The sequence below is a fragment of the Cloeon dipterum genome, chromosome 3 (assembly GCF_949628265.1).
Source record: "Cloeon dipterum chromosome 3, ieCloDipt1.1, whole genome shotgun sequence".
In the NCBI taxonomy this organism is placed as follows: Eukaryota; Metazoa; Arthropoda; class Insecta; order Ephemeroptera; family Baetidae; genus Cloeon; species Cloeon dipterum.
In genome coordinates, this window is record NC_088788.1 from 27,950,750 (window position 1) to 27,966,878 (window position 16,129).

A 16,129-nucleotide genomic window follows, 5' to 3' on the forward strand; every position below is an offset into this window, starting at 1 on the left:
AAAGAAATTAGAGGAAAAAAAGTTATTTGCATGCGGCGGCGCTGTAATTTCCGAAGAATTTATTTTGTATTAAGGAGACTAGAAGAAAAGCTCTTTCCGACTACTCCCCCGGGCTGCTCTTCTCTTGAGTACGAAAAAATTAGTTAGCATTAGGGTCGAGAATTTTAATCCCTTCGCCATTCAAACTGGTTAATCCGCGCACGGTAAAATGCAGCAGATGAATCGAAAAGCATTTATGTAATTTATAGATTTCCGAAGCGAATTTTGTGTACGCGTGGCCTTTGTCAGCCATGGCAAACTGTATTAGCGACTGTTACACTTCGGAACCGGCCAAAAATCGGCTTAATCGAATGGCACACAGCTTACAGTGCTGTTAAATGCAAAGTAAAAAAGTCACGTGTCAACATTTACAGCGAAAAATCCGTTTAAAATTCACAACCCGACTAAACAAAACATTCCTAGAGCGCAGACTATTCCGTCCAAATAGCTGGTAAGCCGAAAGGAAAATAATTGTTTGTTTATTTTGCGGTTGGGAAAATGTAAATTACTCCGGAGGGCCGAAAGTGGGGCTCATTAAAGAAAGGCCCGGTTGGCTGGCTGACGGAAAGAGCAGCTCGATCGAAAAAGAGAGGATGAAAAAAGGAGGCAAAGCAGCCGGAGAGGACTGCGGGCCCTAAAAAGCGATCACGCCAATAACAGCCATGGGCAGGCACATTAGCATTCGCGGCCGGTGTAACACTTTTCAATCAGGATGAGAAGAGAGAGAGAGAGAGAGAGAGAGAGAGAGAGAGAGAGAGAGAGAGAGAGAGAGAGAGAGAGAGAGAGAGAGAGGACGTGCTCGCAGGCTGGATGGATACCGGGGCCGCCAGAAAATACCGTACCGCATCTTTTATGGGAGGTTACACGAATAATTATAAGCGCGCTTTTAAAGCTGGCCAGGCGTAACTAACAAGTAACATTATTAAAAAGTTAAATTACGCAGGCAGGCCAGCCAGCCGCCATGCTGACTGCTGTCATTCATGGGCACAATGTACAATCTTTCGTGCCCGTCAATCATAAGCAAGCGTAGCTAAGGGATTTAGCCGTGCCGCGTGTGAGAAAGACGACAATTTCTGCTGCCTCCTCCGCGCGCGGATGTTCGATGGACCGGCCCTTCATCTCTAGCTGGCAGTGGCGTAACTTCAAATTTGGACTCTAACAAGCCCTATTGAGAATATTGATTTTAGGGCGTAACTCACGGCGTCAATTTTTATCCCTTTATCCCCTTCGGTGGACTGGAAAAGGTTCCTCGCCGGAACCGCATGAGTTCCAATAAAGGAGAATCCAATTCGGAGATCGACTTTTTTGGAGGCGGCTTTAAAAGGTGGAAATCATTGCGGAGATTGCCTCCGTGATACGAGGTGCATTCAATTTTTGTGGGACAGAAAAATCGGATTCTTGGGAAATAACGCAAATTGAGCGAGAAATCGAGGCTGAAAGATCCCCCGGAAAACGACGTCGTTATCAGGCCGCTGCATTTAATAATTCCGTGACCGCGCCTCTCCGGGCGAAAGCGCAGGAATTCCAATGTGTCTCTTGACCCTGCGGTGAACACTTGGATTTTGCGTTGTGTCTGTCGCACGCTCCGCCACTGACCGAGTCTGCAGCTCGCGATATTACATTTATTGTGTATAGGGCCCCGGTGTCGGTTTCTCGGACGAATTCGGCTCGCCAGCGAACGGGTCACATTCCTTGCCTTGCAGATGTTACCCGATGCCTCTCTCGGCGGCTGCTGCGCTATTAGAGATGTGCCGGCGTAATTATATCTTGAGGGAGGATGTGGCGTAATTTCAGCGTGTTCGAGGAAAGGGCCGCGAGCCACAGCGTCTCACTATATGCTCTCTCGGGGGCTAATTGCGTTTTTGACAACAGGTGCATTTAAAAGTGGCTAATATCCGCAGGACAACAGTTGTAAAACGTGAATCGGGAATTAATTTTTGTTCTTTCGAAGAAGACACGGCTCACTCGACCGCCTTTTGGCTGATTGTTTTTAATGAGACCGAGCATCAGGAATTCCAAATGCCAGAATCGATTGCCAAGTGAGGCATGTCGTCTCATGCAGATGCAGTTTCAAAAGACTCGCTTATTGTTAGGCTTTTCCAGTTTGCGGGGGAAAAATTCATTATTGTGTGTTGGACTGACCATTGTCCCAAAAAATTTCAAATCAAGAGTCTTATTTTGAAAGTTAACGAGGTGAAGTCTATTAGAGACAAATGAACTCGATGGTATAATTGGCACTTAAAAATAATGTATTGTTTTAGCAATATTTTTATTTTCATGCTTGAGATAATTTGCAATTTCCTGAAGAATATTAACACAACAGCATTTAATACCACCACAATTATTGTAGCGTTTTTCTTCCTCGAATGACTAATTTTGATACAATTTAAAGCATAAATGCCAAATTTATATACGGTCGGGAGTTCATTCAGTTGGCATAATTCATATATCATGTCATAAAAGGGAAAGAAAATTCTAAATGGAAATAAACATTTTCTGTGCGATTATGTATATTTAGTTTGAAAAAATGTGCAAAGAGATTGACAAATCAGTGCTTGGTCAATTTTGTTATCCATGTATATACTTGTATTTTTTTTTAATTCTTTCAAGCTTTACAATCTAACAGAAAATTTCTGAATAATCATTTTCCTACATCCAGTATATTTAATAATGTATTACTATGGGAGCAAAAATGTAACACTGACATTTTTACTCACCTGAAAAATATCCTGCGATACGATATTACGAAAATTACATCCCTCACAAAACTAATTTTAACAGATAATCACTGTTTATTTTCCATTACAAGTTCCGCTGGCCAACACCTCTTCAGACTACATAGACGACCATTAACATTGTGTTCGCGTTTGCACACAAACCACAGGGAATTTTCCATTTTAATCCAACTGGCAGGACTCTTCGTGAACAACGTTTGAACAGTGTGCAAATTTAAACGAACCATAATATCACACATCATCGCTGAGCGCGCCGGGAAAAAAACAGCAACACCACTTGTGCGAGCAGGCAAGCGAAAATGTGCTCATCGAGAGCGAACCCATGCATGATGTTTACCCTTTCCAGAGTAATTAGCTACTATTACATTATAATTAGCATTATTTAACACGTAAAACTTTTCCCACAGCGAGCGTTGGAATGCCGTGTTTTGTTTCGACTGCTGCTTCAAATAATGAAGCTCTTTTAATCCGGGCGCGTGTGTGTGGCGGCGCACAATATACAATTCAAAGAGCAGGACCCGGCCGATGTAATTAACCATGAGCGAGCAGGAAAAATTATAAAAAATTGCGTCACAAATCATCTCATCAAATCAAAATTAAAAATTCACAACACACACACGCGTGAGCGCAAAATCGCTTTGATAAATTAGCCACGGTGTAAGCTCCAACGCGCGGTTTTTGACGCAAACAAATCGACGAATTCAAAGCAGCAACAAGAGAGCAGAAGCCACATTTTAATTCATTAGAGCGCTAATGGAGCCTTTTAGTGTATTTGCAAAAAAAACAGCAGCATCGAGAGCAGCTCTCTCGCATTATGATAATAAAACGCGGTAATCTGCTTGGAAAGCGGCTGTGGCGGTAAATCTGCAAATCTGGCTGCGGCGCGGTTTTATTTTTTGTGTCCAGCCAACCGCCCGACCGACCCACTCGACAGCCGATAAACAACGTCGGCGGTGATCCCGTGAATTATATTCTCTGCCGTAACATTTAGACCGGAGTAACAAGTTCGGCGGAAAAGAGCAAGCATGTGAATATCATTAAAAGAGCAGATCGCTAATTAGTTTTGGCCAATCGATCATGGCGACGCCGAGTCGACCAGCCAGAGCGTTTAGGGAAAGGCACCAAAGCAGCCCGCAGAGCTATTGTGTGCCGCTCTGGCACGAGAGTTATAGGGATGTGAAAAATGGTCGGGCGATTTGTCTCGAATCTCCTCAGACACCTATTAAAACCAAACAAAAAATAAGTTTGACCACTAGAGCTTGTTAAAAAAATTCAAGCATGCGTAATTGGAAAGAAGGAGAAGGTGGGAAAGAATAAATAATTACTGAATAATTATACTTGCAAATTTAATCTGCCAGATTGTTTTAAAAACTGCATCGAACATGGTGGGACGACTTATAAAAATGCAACTCAAGAAATAATACTCCTTCCAGCTATTCTATCACCAGTGTTGGTTTGATCGTGAACGAAAGGAAGAAATCGACATTTTTCGCATTTTTCACATCCCCACAGCGAAAATAAATTCACGCGAGGTCGAGGAAAGCCGGAATGGATGATTTTCGTTCGTTTGGTTTCAAGGGCGGCTGATTGTTGAATGCTAATATTCACTGGGTGGTGTCATGATTTGAACATATTACGCCTGACCCCAGAGGTTAAACGGCACTTCTTGCACAGCCAGCCAGTCCCTTCTTCTTCTTCTTCTTCTCTGCATATATACAGACTGGCTCGACCGGCCTGCCGGCGTAGGTTGCTTTTGAAAGCCGCTCAAGGTAGGGGACACCACCATCTGAACGGAGAAACCAATGACACGGCCAGCCGGGCAGATCCATCATTTTTTACGCTGCTTTTATCGCATTATTCCTGCCTAACTCACTTTCGGCGTTTTTATGAAATGCTTTTTAAGGAGCTGTCTGTCAAAGTGTGCGACTTCACGTTTATAATGGAGCTGCCTGCTGCATTATTTTATTAATCCCCGACGCGAGTTGTACCTTCCTGTTCGTTTTGGGTATCTCTTCGCAGCCGCGAGTAAAAATCTCGTGGGATTTTTATATCGACGGCTTCTTTTCTTTTTCGTAGATAAACACAATCTACTTGTATCAGAATTCCTTCAATTAGACTTACAAATGCGAGGAACGTCAAACAAATTGCCCATATGAATATTCATTCGTATCATACTGTTGTTCCACCATATCATTTTTTTTCTTTAAATTTAAGAAAAACTGAATGGCTCTACTCTGTGAGGAAAATTTACTCTGGATGCTAATAGTGAAAAATTAAATAACAAGTTCTCTCCCTGTGCAGCAGCTGTTTCAGCCTCGCAGGCCTCATCACTAGTACTTAACCTCTTAACAAAATTCATAACTGCACATAATTCTGAATTAGCGATCGTTGAAAACGTCCGGCTGTACTCATCGCTGAGTAAAATAAAAAAGAGGGCATATGAGTGACGAAATCTTGCCAACCCCACCACTCGCCCTCCCTGTTGTGATTTAACCTTCTCTCATTCTTTGTCTTAAAATATATTTCTCGTTTGGGATGATGAATCAGGCTTTTTGCCTAAAATCTTTTTTAATAGGGCAGCAGTTTGCAGCCGTCAGTAAGGTACAAGGGAATTATTCCTCCGTATATAATTGTGTATTTCTTTAATTTTTTCTTGATTTTTTAATATTAGTAGGAGTTATGTTTCTCAATTTTACTTCAAACCGCGCCGATCGATCTTAGTTTTTTAATGTTCTTTAAATAAACAAATAAAAATTTCAGCTTTTGGTAATTCATTCACATTTCTTGGCTTGGAAATGACCTAGCTTCCGTTAGCATCGATTTTGGCAATATGTTGTATGTGTGGTTTTGCCAAAACGGAAAAAGAAAACCAGGGCTATTCAGCAGTCAAAAGCTTGACTAAAAGTAGGAAACATTAACACCACACGATGAGAACGCTGGCATGAAACCAAATTTCTTATTCAACGTGACTGATCCTGTGAATGCATGGAACCGCCTCATTAAAAATTGCAGTCGATTGTTCAAAGCGCACGCAAAATGGATAAATTTACGATGCGAAAATTACACGTTCCAAATTTTCTCTACTCCTTGACGGTAATTTATTTGCGCTCACCTTTTTAGCGCTCAGCAGCTTTCGAAGGAATCTTCCATCAGAATGTCAATAGAGCCGGTCTCCGCCAACTCACGGCAGTCTGCCGAAAAGAAAAAGGTAAGAAACCCATCCATCTGCAACACGCACAAACAAGCAGATCATCAAAAGTGCTGGTGCACCATTTTTCATTTCGTCAAAAGCGCGAGCACGCTGTTCACTTTTCAATTTGCCCGGATTTCATTTTAGGCCGAAAACCCGGCATCTCCTCGGTGAAAAATAAATTAACAAACTGCCTTCACCTGAAAAATGCGTGCAGGCTGAGCACAACGATTTTTCATCGGACTTTGACAGCGCGCAAGATGAATAATATTTCCTCTTCTTTCTCACACTCAGGCGGAGCAGTTTGTTTGGGGCCCGTGTGTGTGTGTGTGTGTGTGTGTATAAAATTAGTTGTGTGCTTGTACGAGCGAAGAATCGATTGGCCCAATTCATTAATGGATCGGGATTAAAGGTCACGAAACGCACACTCACAAGCTAGGCGGAGCCGAAGAAAAGATTTCCTGCCGCCCGCCGGCGTCGGTCGGCTGAATAAAAGATGGAGAATTAGCACAAATTTGGGGAAGTGCAGCTTATGCAACACGCACGTCGCTCCCCCAACTGACTGACTGAGTGAGTGAGTAATGTGGATGAAAGTCAAACACACGGCCGACGAGGATGTGTGCGAGTTGAAGATAGGCAACGTGCTTGGCACCGCCGACCGACGGGTTGCAAACAACCACCCCTCCAGCACCATAATGTACACCGCCGCGCGTGCACGCATTCTCGACTGGGTGAGCACACTACAAGCTAAAGACACACTTGCGCCGCTTTCAAACGAGCCCTACTCTGTGTGCACTTGCAATTAACGAGCGTTTTCTCATTACTGCCATATATACACCGGGGAGAACCCTGATTATTACACGACATTATCTACTTTGCTTCTTAAAAAAAAGAAATAAATCAACAAAAGCTAAATTCAGCCTCATATTTGCAACGCCTCTCTCTTTACAAAACTCGTGAACCAATACAAATATATTTAAAGAAATAAAATTATTCCACTCTCATCATGACAGATGAAAGGGAAATTTAATCAAGGTTATATTTAATTTAAGATTATCTGTATTATTCAAAGGATCATCGATATACCAATCAAAGATTTTGTGGGGACGTTGTGCGGGATCTGCTACTGTACATAATCAAGAGTCACGAATCATTTGGAATTTTCAGGAAACGCTCGCTGCTAATGATAAATGATGAAATGTCGTGTATTATTTTAATTTTTCTTTTTAAAAATTTCACTTACAGCAAAAACTCCTGAATTAAATATAGTGATTAGTTAGTTGAGCTTTTTCACCTTGTTCTTTAATTTTTGTTATATCCTTCCCGGCCACCCCGCAACAACATACATTTCAATTTTCCCATGCGTACGTTCTTCATTAATCAAATACTAATATTTATTTTATATCGTAAAAGTTGCTATGAAGGTAGTAACATTGCAAAGTTTGCTGGGTTTCAGTAAAAAGCCAAAGTGTTCGGTTTCTCCCCCTCATGTCCTGCAAAAGAAGCAGATATCACGTAAATATTTACAAGGCTGGACTGGGGCAGAAATTTCTACCGGGGCGCTCTATCTAACATTAAAGCAATGGGAGCCTTGGGGGCATTCAGCCAGAGGGGCGCTATAAGGCTCAAGTTAAATGTATGGGCGGCGCACTGGGCGAGCACCTGGTTCGCCTGATTATCCAGTCCAGCCCTGTGTTGAAAAAGAAAATTAAGATAATGGGGTTTACACCATTTTTTTATGAAAAAGGAAAAAGTTTCAAATTTGTCAACATTACGCAGGATAGTTAACTTTTATTCTTTAGCCAGTTCATATTTTTCCAAGTTAGTCACATAAATGACAGTTAATGTTCAGATAGGAAAGGGCCTTTTAAAAACACATACATAAACGTTCGTGGCATTTTAATAACACACATTTTTCTATCAACGATCACGATCAGACACATTTCACCTCGACAAGCTTATAGCAATCGCCGAAATCTCGCCGCAGTTTAGAGCCAACTAATTTCACATATATAGGGTGTTGTTTTGCTGCGTGGTATGCGTGAAACGAAAAAGGCGCCCTCTCGCGCACCACGCATGACAAGTGGCATGCGACTTTTCTCGCAAATGCCGCAACTAGCGGCCCTCTTGGGCTTCCCAGTCGCAAGCAGGAGCACCATACACAACGAACAGAGCAGCCAGCATCGTTAGCAGCGTGCATTCCAAATGGGGAAACAATCACGCAACTAGTAATGGGCCTTGTTTCTGTCTCGTTTTATTGCGATAAGCGCGCTGGCCAGCCAGCCCAGCCAGCCCAGCCAGCAGCCGAGTGGTCTGCCCCGGCAGTAATCTGATATTGGTGCCGCAAAGGTGCTCTCGCTGCAACCGCAGGCACTGCCAGTTGTCAACCCAAATCCCCTTTTCAAACGTCAACGAGAACTATTTTTTGACTTTTTGTGCAAGAGTTATTGCCAAGAAGCGAAATTACGCTTTATTTATATGAAAAACTTGTGTCCAGAAAATTAAAATAAAGCTAAAATCATGATTTATTTAAAAAAATTTCATGATATTTGTGAGGGAATACGCAATGAAAAGGACAAACATTCATTAACTATCTAGTAATCTTATAGTGAGTACGTTTTAAGCGTCGGGACAATTTAGCTTGATTACATTTTAAGGTGCAAATATTTTGAAGAAAATTCTTAAACAGAGGAGATAATAGAATCAAAATTAACACACTTCTCTTATTACTTAAATTAAATTAGTCGACAAATTTGAATAATTCTTTACAAACTAAAGATTCAAAATAAAATGAAATGCCCTTTTTGTAATGATAATACTTTTGATCATGGTTTGCTCTTTGAGTAAAGTTTCGCTTTTTGCGCTCAACACGCATACATGCGGCTTCGTTTGGTGAAAATAAATATGGAAAATATGTACATGCGCGCGCGTCGGGAGATAAAGAACAGGAGAGCCGAGCGCACGCAGCCCGCAAAACGGCATTGAGCGGAAAGGCGCTTTGTGTTTTGCTGCATGGAAATTATCAACCAGGAGCAGGCAGGCCTTTGATATTTATCTCTCAAGATGCTGCGTGGGTTTGTCTCTCGTCGCTGGCAAAGAATTTTGCGCGAAATTAATTCAGTTCTTTTTAATAACATGCAGCATAGAACTGTCTGTTCCGTCGCGCTCTCCTTTGTGCTCCTGTGTCATTATGTTGCCGACGCTCTTTGATTAAAACGGCCAAGATTTCTCCTCTAAATGTTTATTTTAAGACGCGAGGGAGAATTCTAAATTGTGACTCAAAAAGATGTAAATTTTAAGCCACTATCCAAATCAATGTAGAATTTTGGAAGTGATTTTGGTTTGAAAACGTTTTGAAATTACAAAGAAAATTCCGGTTGTGCTTACTTTGACTCAGTTTACCCCTTTTGTAATCAGCAGACACATTTTTTTAAATAAAACTAATTAATTAGAGTAATAGCAATATTCTTTTTAATTATCTACAATATTATTTGATGCTACTTTGACTGCTGGCTTAACCACCTTCAAACCCAAACTGTTCAAAAGTGCATTGGGAGATGGATCACGACCTCTAAACCTCCTAAAAGCAACAGCTGGCTGAACTGCGCCGCCAGGTTCAAGAATGCATTGTCTAAATCTGTGAAGATCAAATTAGCAAGGTGTATTGCTGTTGAATTAGATTAAAACAAACCTCTTTCCAACCTCCTCAACATCTTCAGAAGAATCCTTAAAAGCATTGTACGCGTCAGCGGCCACCATTCTACCCCACAGGCCTGAGTAATAGGCTGCCGCCCAATCCCCAGAAAAGATGGGTGTAAAAGAGCAAGGATGGGCGTCCCTTTTGTCTAGCTCAAAGGGCATGTACTGCTGATAGATGCGCTTCACTGTGTCCAGCCAAAACTCATCCCTTGGTTAAACAAAAATGTAAACGCAAGTTTAAAAATAAAAATTGTGCCTACGTTGAATGCAAATCCATGTCCAGAGTGGAGAGGTACAGCTCGCGGCACAGTTCATGGCCAGCTAAAATGCGGTTAGATTTGGACAAGGACGCGATTGTCTCCTCAGTGAGCTGCTCTCCAGTTGCGTGGTGGTGGCTGAGCGATTGTAGGAAGCTTGGGTCAGTCAGCCTGCCAGGCAACAAAATCCAAAATTTAGCGGAATTGTCTCCATGAAGGTTTTTAGTGCATACCACATAGACATGAGCTGGCTGCTGATGTTGACAGCGTCCCACTCAACATTAGTGAGACCAGAGACTTCAGAGCAGGTTGCAGTTGCCAGAACTTGTTGCAGTATGTGGCCAAACTAAAATTTAAGGATTTAATTTAAGGGTGAATTTAGACCATTTTGAGAACTTTTAAGTACTAAACTGCACTCACAACTAGTTACCAGCAAAATTGACAAGTAAACCCCACGTTTCGACCAAAATTGAAGTATTTTTTTAGTCAAGACTTTCGTGATATTTGACAAAAATAGCCAATGAAAAGTTTATATCTAGCACCATAGGTGAGTTATGGAGGCCAACCTTAGTATGGGTCTTATGGGAATTTCCCTGAATTTTTTTTTTAAATTAGCAACTCTAGTTCAATATAAGTGAAATTTGATATTATGCAGACTCTCTCCTTGTCGAGAGAAATGAAAAAACGATTGCTATGAGATTTTGACTATTTAATGCTCGATTGTTTACTTTTTTGCTCTTTAAAGAGCTGGTAACACGTCGATTGAAATATTAAAAACTGGCAGTAGTAATTTCTTAAGTTAAAGAATATTTCACAATCTGACACTTTTAGAAAGATGTTTTTTATTTAATTTATTTAATGTCTAAAGATAGATGCAATGCTGAAAAAATTTAGATGCGAACTATAATCTGAATAATTAATTTTTTAAGCATAATATTGTTTATATTTTTAACGTCTTTTGGCTCAAAGTTACCTCTATGTTAAAATTAAGTCGTTTTCTGGTAGTAAAATACGACCCACCATCCCACCAATCGATTTGTTTCATTAATAGGAATCTATACACCAAAAATCATCATGGCTGAACAAAAATGGATTTTTTTATCGATTTTCAAATTTTTCAAATAATTTTGTCCAGTCTGTATCTCAAAAGCATTGGTAAATAGAAAAATTTTCATGTTAACATCAAATGAGTATACACGTTTTATGCAAAAATATAAAATTTCGGGGTGGCCGGAGTGTGGGGTTTTCTTGTGAGCCGCAAAATTACTTATGTTTATTTATTTGTTCACTTTGTATAATTATAAACTAAATTAAGCAATTGGTTTATCAACTAGTTCCAGTAACAAAGATGAAGCCTAATTTTTGATTAACAAGAAAATCTCAACCTCAAATTATTCTTAAAACTCTATTATTCACATTATCGTACATCATGAATTTGTTATACGTAAAAAAATTTGTAGAACTTAATTGTGCTACCATATTTTCAAGAGAATTTATATAATCAATCAATTCCAGCACTTCTAAGATTGTTTGAAAGGCTTGGAATATTTGAGTCAGCGATACAAATACCTCAAATAATTTCCGCAAAAAAATTAAGTACCATAAAAAAGAAAGTATTTTTCAATTAATCGTGCAGGTGATTGTAAAATTGGGCATAGCTCAACAACCAAACTCAATTTTCCTTCTTGAGAACAAATTTTCTCCCTAGTGGCAATAATTTTCCTTGTTGTAAGAAAAGGCAACAATCTATTTGACAGTGAAAATTTGAGTGTGTGTAGAGCCGTAGAGCGATGCGCAATTTCACTAGGATGAAATGTAACAATACCCATCAATATCGCGCCTTACCTTAGAGAAGAGCTCCCTCATTTCCAAGATTGTCAAGCATGAAGGAGTTCCTGTGGTCGTGTCAGGAGGAGCGAAATTGAAAACCAGCCCGCCAAGGGGAACGCCACCATTGGGAATGGCCAAGTTTCTGCCTCTAACATTCAACATCCAACCAATCGCAGATTTTCCTTTGGATTCCGGTCTGTGAATATTAAATTCTTGTAGATAGCAGATCCCAACAAATGACAGTTACCTCAAGAAAGGATCAAAGTAGAAGCCTCCAAAAAGTCTTCCCTCGGCACTTCTCACTTGGTAAAATGCAGCGTCAGGGTGCCAGTTGCTTGCATGTTCATCCTTGACAATCTCTAGCTGGAAAAGTTTTTCTGCCAACCGGAACATGCAGCTCACTACATGCTCCAAGGGGAAGTACAATTGCATCTCTTCTTCAGTCATTCTGGAATGAACCGGATGGTAAAAATTTCAAGGACAGAGCGACTTAAAAATTACTTGAAAATTGATCTTTGCTGCTTTCGTTTCCAGTACGGAATATCCCAAGGCATTAAACCTCCTTCAAAGCCTCTTTCTTGCGCGAATTTCAGCAAATTTTTTAGTTCCACGTCTTGTGCAGGCTTGGCTGAAATGTTACAAATACGCGCATTTGCATTAAGTGAACTGAGAAGTTTTATAAAAGGTAATTAAATTATGTGATATAAAAAACATAAAAATGATGAACAAAAACACACCTGTATGCCCTATTTTTAGATTTTAAAACAGCTTTGAACTCTATTAGAAGAACGCTTATATTAAAAAAATTCTAGTGAACAAAAATCTTTTCTTTTGAAGAGCTCAACCTGTTTGCATAAATTCTAGAGATATAATTTTTTTATTAATCAATGACGGTATTTCTATTTCTGAAGAAATCCTACGGTCAAATGGGGTTAAGTAAGGAGGGCGTACCCTTCCTTTTCATTTTTTCAATAATTAGCGATTTTGATGAAAGATTTTCCTGGGGTTACATGCTGATGATATTGTACTTTTAAGAGAAAATGTTAATGATATCAGTATTTTACTGCTCAGAACCAAGTAATCGAGGGAATCTGTCACTGGTGTTATTTCTTTTGTGGATTTCAATGATGTCAACTCTAAGAGACAAGGAAGCCCCATAGCCATCTCAAAAATCTTCCTCAAAGTTTTTATAAATACAAGGACAGTTCAAAAGGCAGCGATTTTTTAACACCGTTGATACTCTTGTTCCACAAATAATAATTATGAAAATTACCTTTAAGCAAAAGAGTTGCAATCATTGACCTGACTGTATCCACCTTTCCCGCCATTTTGGTCTGCATCGACATGTCAGCAAATGTATCAAAGCCGAGCAGCTTGGCCTGATCCTTGCGCATAGACCGTAGCTTTTCAATGTGGACGCTGTTGTTGAGCTCTCTGTCGCCTTCATTGGAGCACCGTCGCACACTTGCCTGCCACACGTTCCATCGGAGTTCTCGCATTGGGCAGTACTGCAAAAAAGGCTCTGCCACAGACTGTCTCAGAGTGACGGTCCACGGTCCTTGACCTGGCTTTGCTGAGTCCTGAGCAGTGGCTACCAGGAGACTGCGAGGAAAGTCTCGAGTCATGCTCGGGTCCCCGATTATCTGTTTGAACGCTTCAGTTGCAACCTGGAAAAAGCCACCATGTTTCACTTGAATTAAAAATGTGTTTAAAACTGTCAACAGAGGCTGAAAGTTGACCAATTTTTTGTCATTGTATTATTATTTGGGGCGTTTAAGATACCACTAATCCAGACGACCATTTTAGAAATTTTCAATCTTGGCCTCCTCGATTTTTAAAACGGTTTTTTATTATGGTTGGCTCTCATCAACACCTAAATTTTCTCAATATTAAGGCAAATATTTATGAAGATGCCTGTTTTCAGGAATTAAAAGGTCTGGTGAATACATCTTTGAGCTTTGAACGATATAACGGGCGCATCGCGACGACTACGGTCTGTTTTATCGGTTTTTCGCTAGCTTTGTAGCCCTTTTTCATCTGTATATAACCTGACATTTGCATTTTATATGTATATTGACTTAGATGAAAATAAACAAATATAATATAATAATAATATAATCTCCTTTTCTTTTTAATCTTGCAATCAATGATATTAATGAGGTAATTAATCATATTCCTGGACTTAAAGCTATTTTATTTGCGGATGATATTGTGATGACTAGTGAGACACTGAGTGATTTGTGCATTGCATGTGTGGCTGTAAAGGAATACTTACAAAGTAGAAGTCTTCAGTTGAACTTAGGTAAATGTAAGGCAATGAAATTTAGAAATAAGGGACGAGGTCGTTATGCATTGAATGAGAAAATTGAATTAGAAGGTGTGAATGTGGATTTTGTCCCAGAATTTTATTATTTGGGTGTTATGTTTCAAGTATCAGAATTATCCTTTGGTAGGCATGTGGAGAAACAAGCAAGGGCAGCCCTTATGGCGAACTTATAGTATTAAAAACTTGCATAAACTTTCCATTAAAACGGCAGTTAAACTCTTTGACTTGAAGGTTTCTCCTACTGCCTCTTATGGCATAGAAGTTATTTGGCCTTATCTTACAATTAATGCTTTTGAAACATTAGAGCGAGTCAAAACCCGATATCTAAAGAAAGTGCTGGGGATCTCTAAATACAATAGATCGCGATACGTCTATGAACTAGTGGCCAAAGACTTAAACTTTTTTGCTACAGATCTTAAAATGAAATATGATCTCCCTGAAACTGATAATTATAAGAAGTTTGTTAACATAAAGATTATAAATAGACGCTTGATTTGTGATGCATTTTATGAAACTCAAACAATGATGAATGGGAATTGGAGGGTGCCGAATTTTGAAGATAGACATGTATTTACTTGATTTGCATGCCATGGATATCACTATTTGTTCTGTGCAACTCAGATGTACCATTATGGACCTCAGGAGATTTGTAAATGTAGATTTTGTGGGGAACAGTGTGAAAAATATCGTATTTTGAAATAATAATATAACACTTCTTGTCACTTGTGCACCAATTCAAAAATATTTTGTTACAAATGACGAAGGAAATATATTAAGAAGTAATTGGAAATCTATTACCAAAAATTTTTTTGTACCTTTGCTTTGCCGAAAAATTGACCCCTTTCTTGTCCAATCTGACCCATGATATTGGAGTAATGCTGAAATTCTTTTGGTGCTAAATCCAGTCCATTCAGTCTACCCTCAAGTACAAATTTCTTAACAGTCCTTGCCTCTTCCTCGCTAAACTTTGAGCCGCTTTCATGGATTTTCTACAGACTTGAAGAGTCAGAGTGGGATAAAATTAGCAGCAATAATCAGGCACCTTCATTGCTTCGTAAATTGGCTTGCTGTGCATCCTCTTTGTCTTAGCTTTTCTGGCCCGATCGTGCACTTTCGAGTAGCTGTCCGCACTGATCAGTTTGCTGTTAACTAAAGCAAAGGTCTTGACGATGCTCCATGCTGAATCCAGAGGTAAAGCTAGTTCATCCAGCTTGTCAACCACGTCGTCGTATTTGACATCATCTCCCAGAGCTAAAATTTATTTGCGTTTGTCAACACGAAATAATCCATAACAAGATTTTTCAAACATTTGATGCCATCCTCAAGTTTCCAAAGGTTCGTTTCGTATTCCAAAATAATTTTTCCTAGAGAGTTAAGGCATTCCTCCCCGTTGACATTGGCGAACGACGGGAAAGTCTCGTCCGCCCTTGACAGAACGTGCTTTTCCGGCAATTCGGATTTGGTTTCTGGCAATCTGTAAAAATCAATATGTATTGATGGCACACTTATTATGAGATATTAGCAACTTACAAGACATAGTAACCGTAGTTTCTGCGCTGATAAAACCGAGCGGTGCTTTGAAAAAGAAGCTTCCTTCGAAGAATACTCGCAGCCATTTTTTTAGATTAAAAAATGTAATAAATAACACTGGGACTTGGTTAAGTCTTCCTTGTGGCGGCTGCGTCTCTACTTCGACGAGAGCATCTCAAAATTTAAAGTTGGCTTTTGATGACGTGATTGGAGCGAAGAATTTTTCAACTTTTAGCAAGACCAGTTTGTTTTGAAACTCATGTGTGCGCTGAATGCCCTCTGCCCCAGATGGTGCTTATGCAGGCACACCCACTTTTTGTCAAGTAGGGCGGGAATGGAATGAACAAAAAGCTTTCTCAGCAAACACGCGCACCACCTAGCATTTTTCATTTTTTGTTCAAGTTTTTTCTGTCGCTCAAGTTTGGATTCGAAATTTCTTGCAGTTTTAAAATTTTTAGGTTCAAAATGATCTTTCTTGGTTCTGCCCCATACAATATTTCCACCTCGACAAAAATGAACAAAA

The 16,129-nt window shown here is 39.9% G+C and overlaps 1 protein-coding gene across 1 annotated transcript; it reads right to left on the minus strand.

Moving 5' to 3' along the window:
• Window positions 1–9,412: 9,412 nt before the first annotated feature.
• On the minus strand, window positions 9,413–15,903 carry LOC135939608 (uncharacterized). Its single transcript, XM_065484077.1, has 12 exons — window positions 15,607–15,903; window positions 15,384–15,550; window positions 15,119–15,327; window positions 14,892–15,065; window positions 13,024–13,417; window positions 12,252–12,378; window positions 11,998–12,198; window positions 11,766–11,946; window positions 10,154–10,266; window positions 9,924–10,091; window positions 9,656–9,871; window positions 9,413–9,601 (listed from the first exon to the last, which is right to left on the minus strand). The coding sequence occupies exons 1-12, from the start codon at window positions 15,690–15,692 to the stop codon at window positions 9,436–9,438; spliced, it is 2,202 nt and encodes a 733-aa protein (XP_065340149.1). The 5' UTR covers window positions 15,693–15,903; the 3' UTR covers window positions 9,413–9,435.
• Window positions 15,904–16,129: the final 226 nt, after the last annotated feature.

What these genes read in the sequence shown, in the direction of transcription:
- LOC135939608 (XM_065484077.1), bottom strand. Translation starts at nt 15,692, where the DNA reads ATGGCTGCGAGTATTCTTCGAAGGAAGCTTCTTTTTCAAAGCACCGCT. An exon ending in CAATTTACGAAGCAATGAAG is followed by an intron (nt 15,066 to 15,118) that starts GTGCCTGATTAT and finishes TCAAGTCTGTAG; the next exon opens with AAAATCCATGAAAGCGGCTC. An exon ending in TACTTTGATCCTTTCTTGAG is followed by an intron (nt 11,947 to 11,997) that starts GTAACTGTCATT and finishes TAATATTCACAG; the next exon opens with ACCGGAATCCAAAGGAAAAT.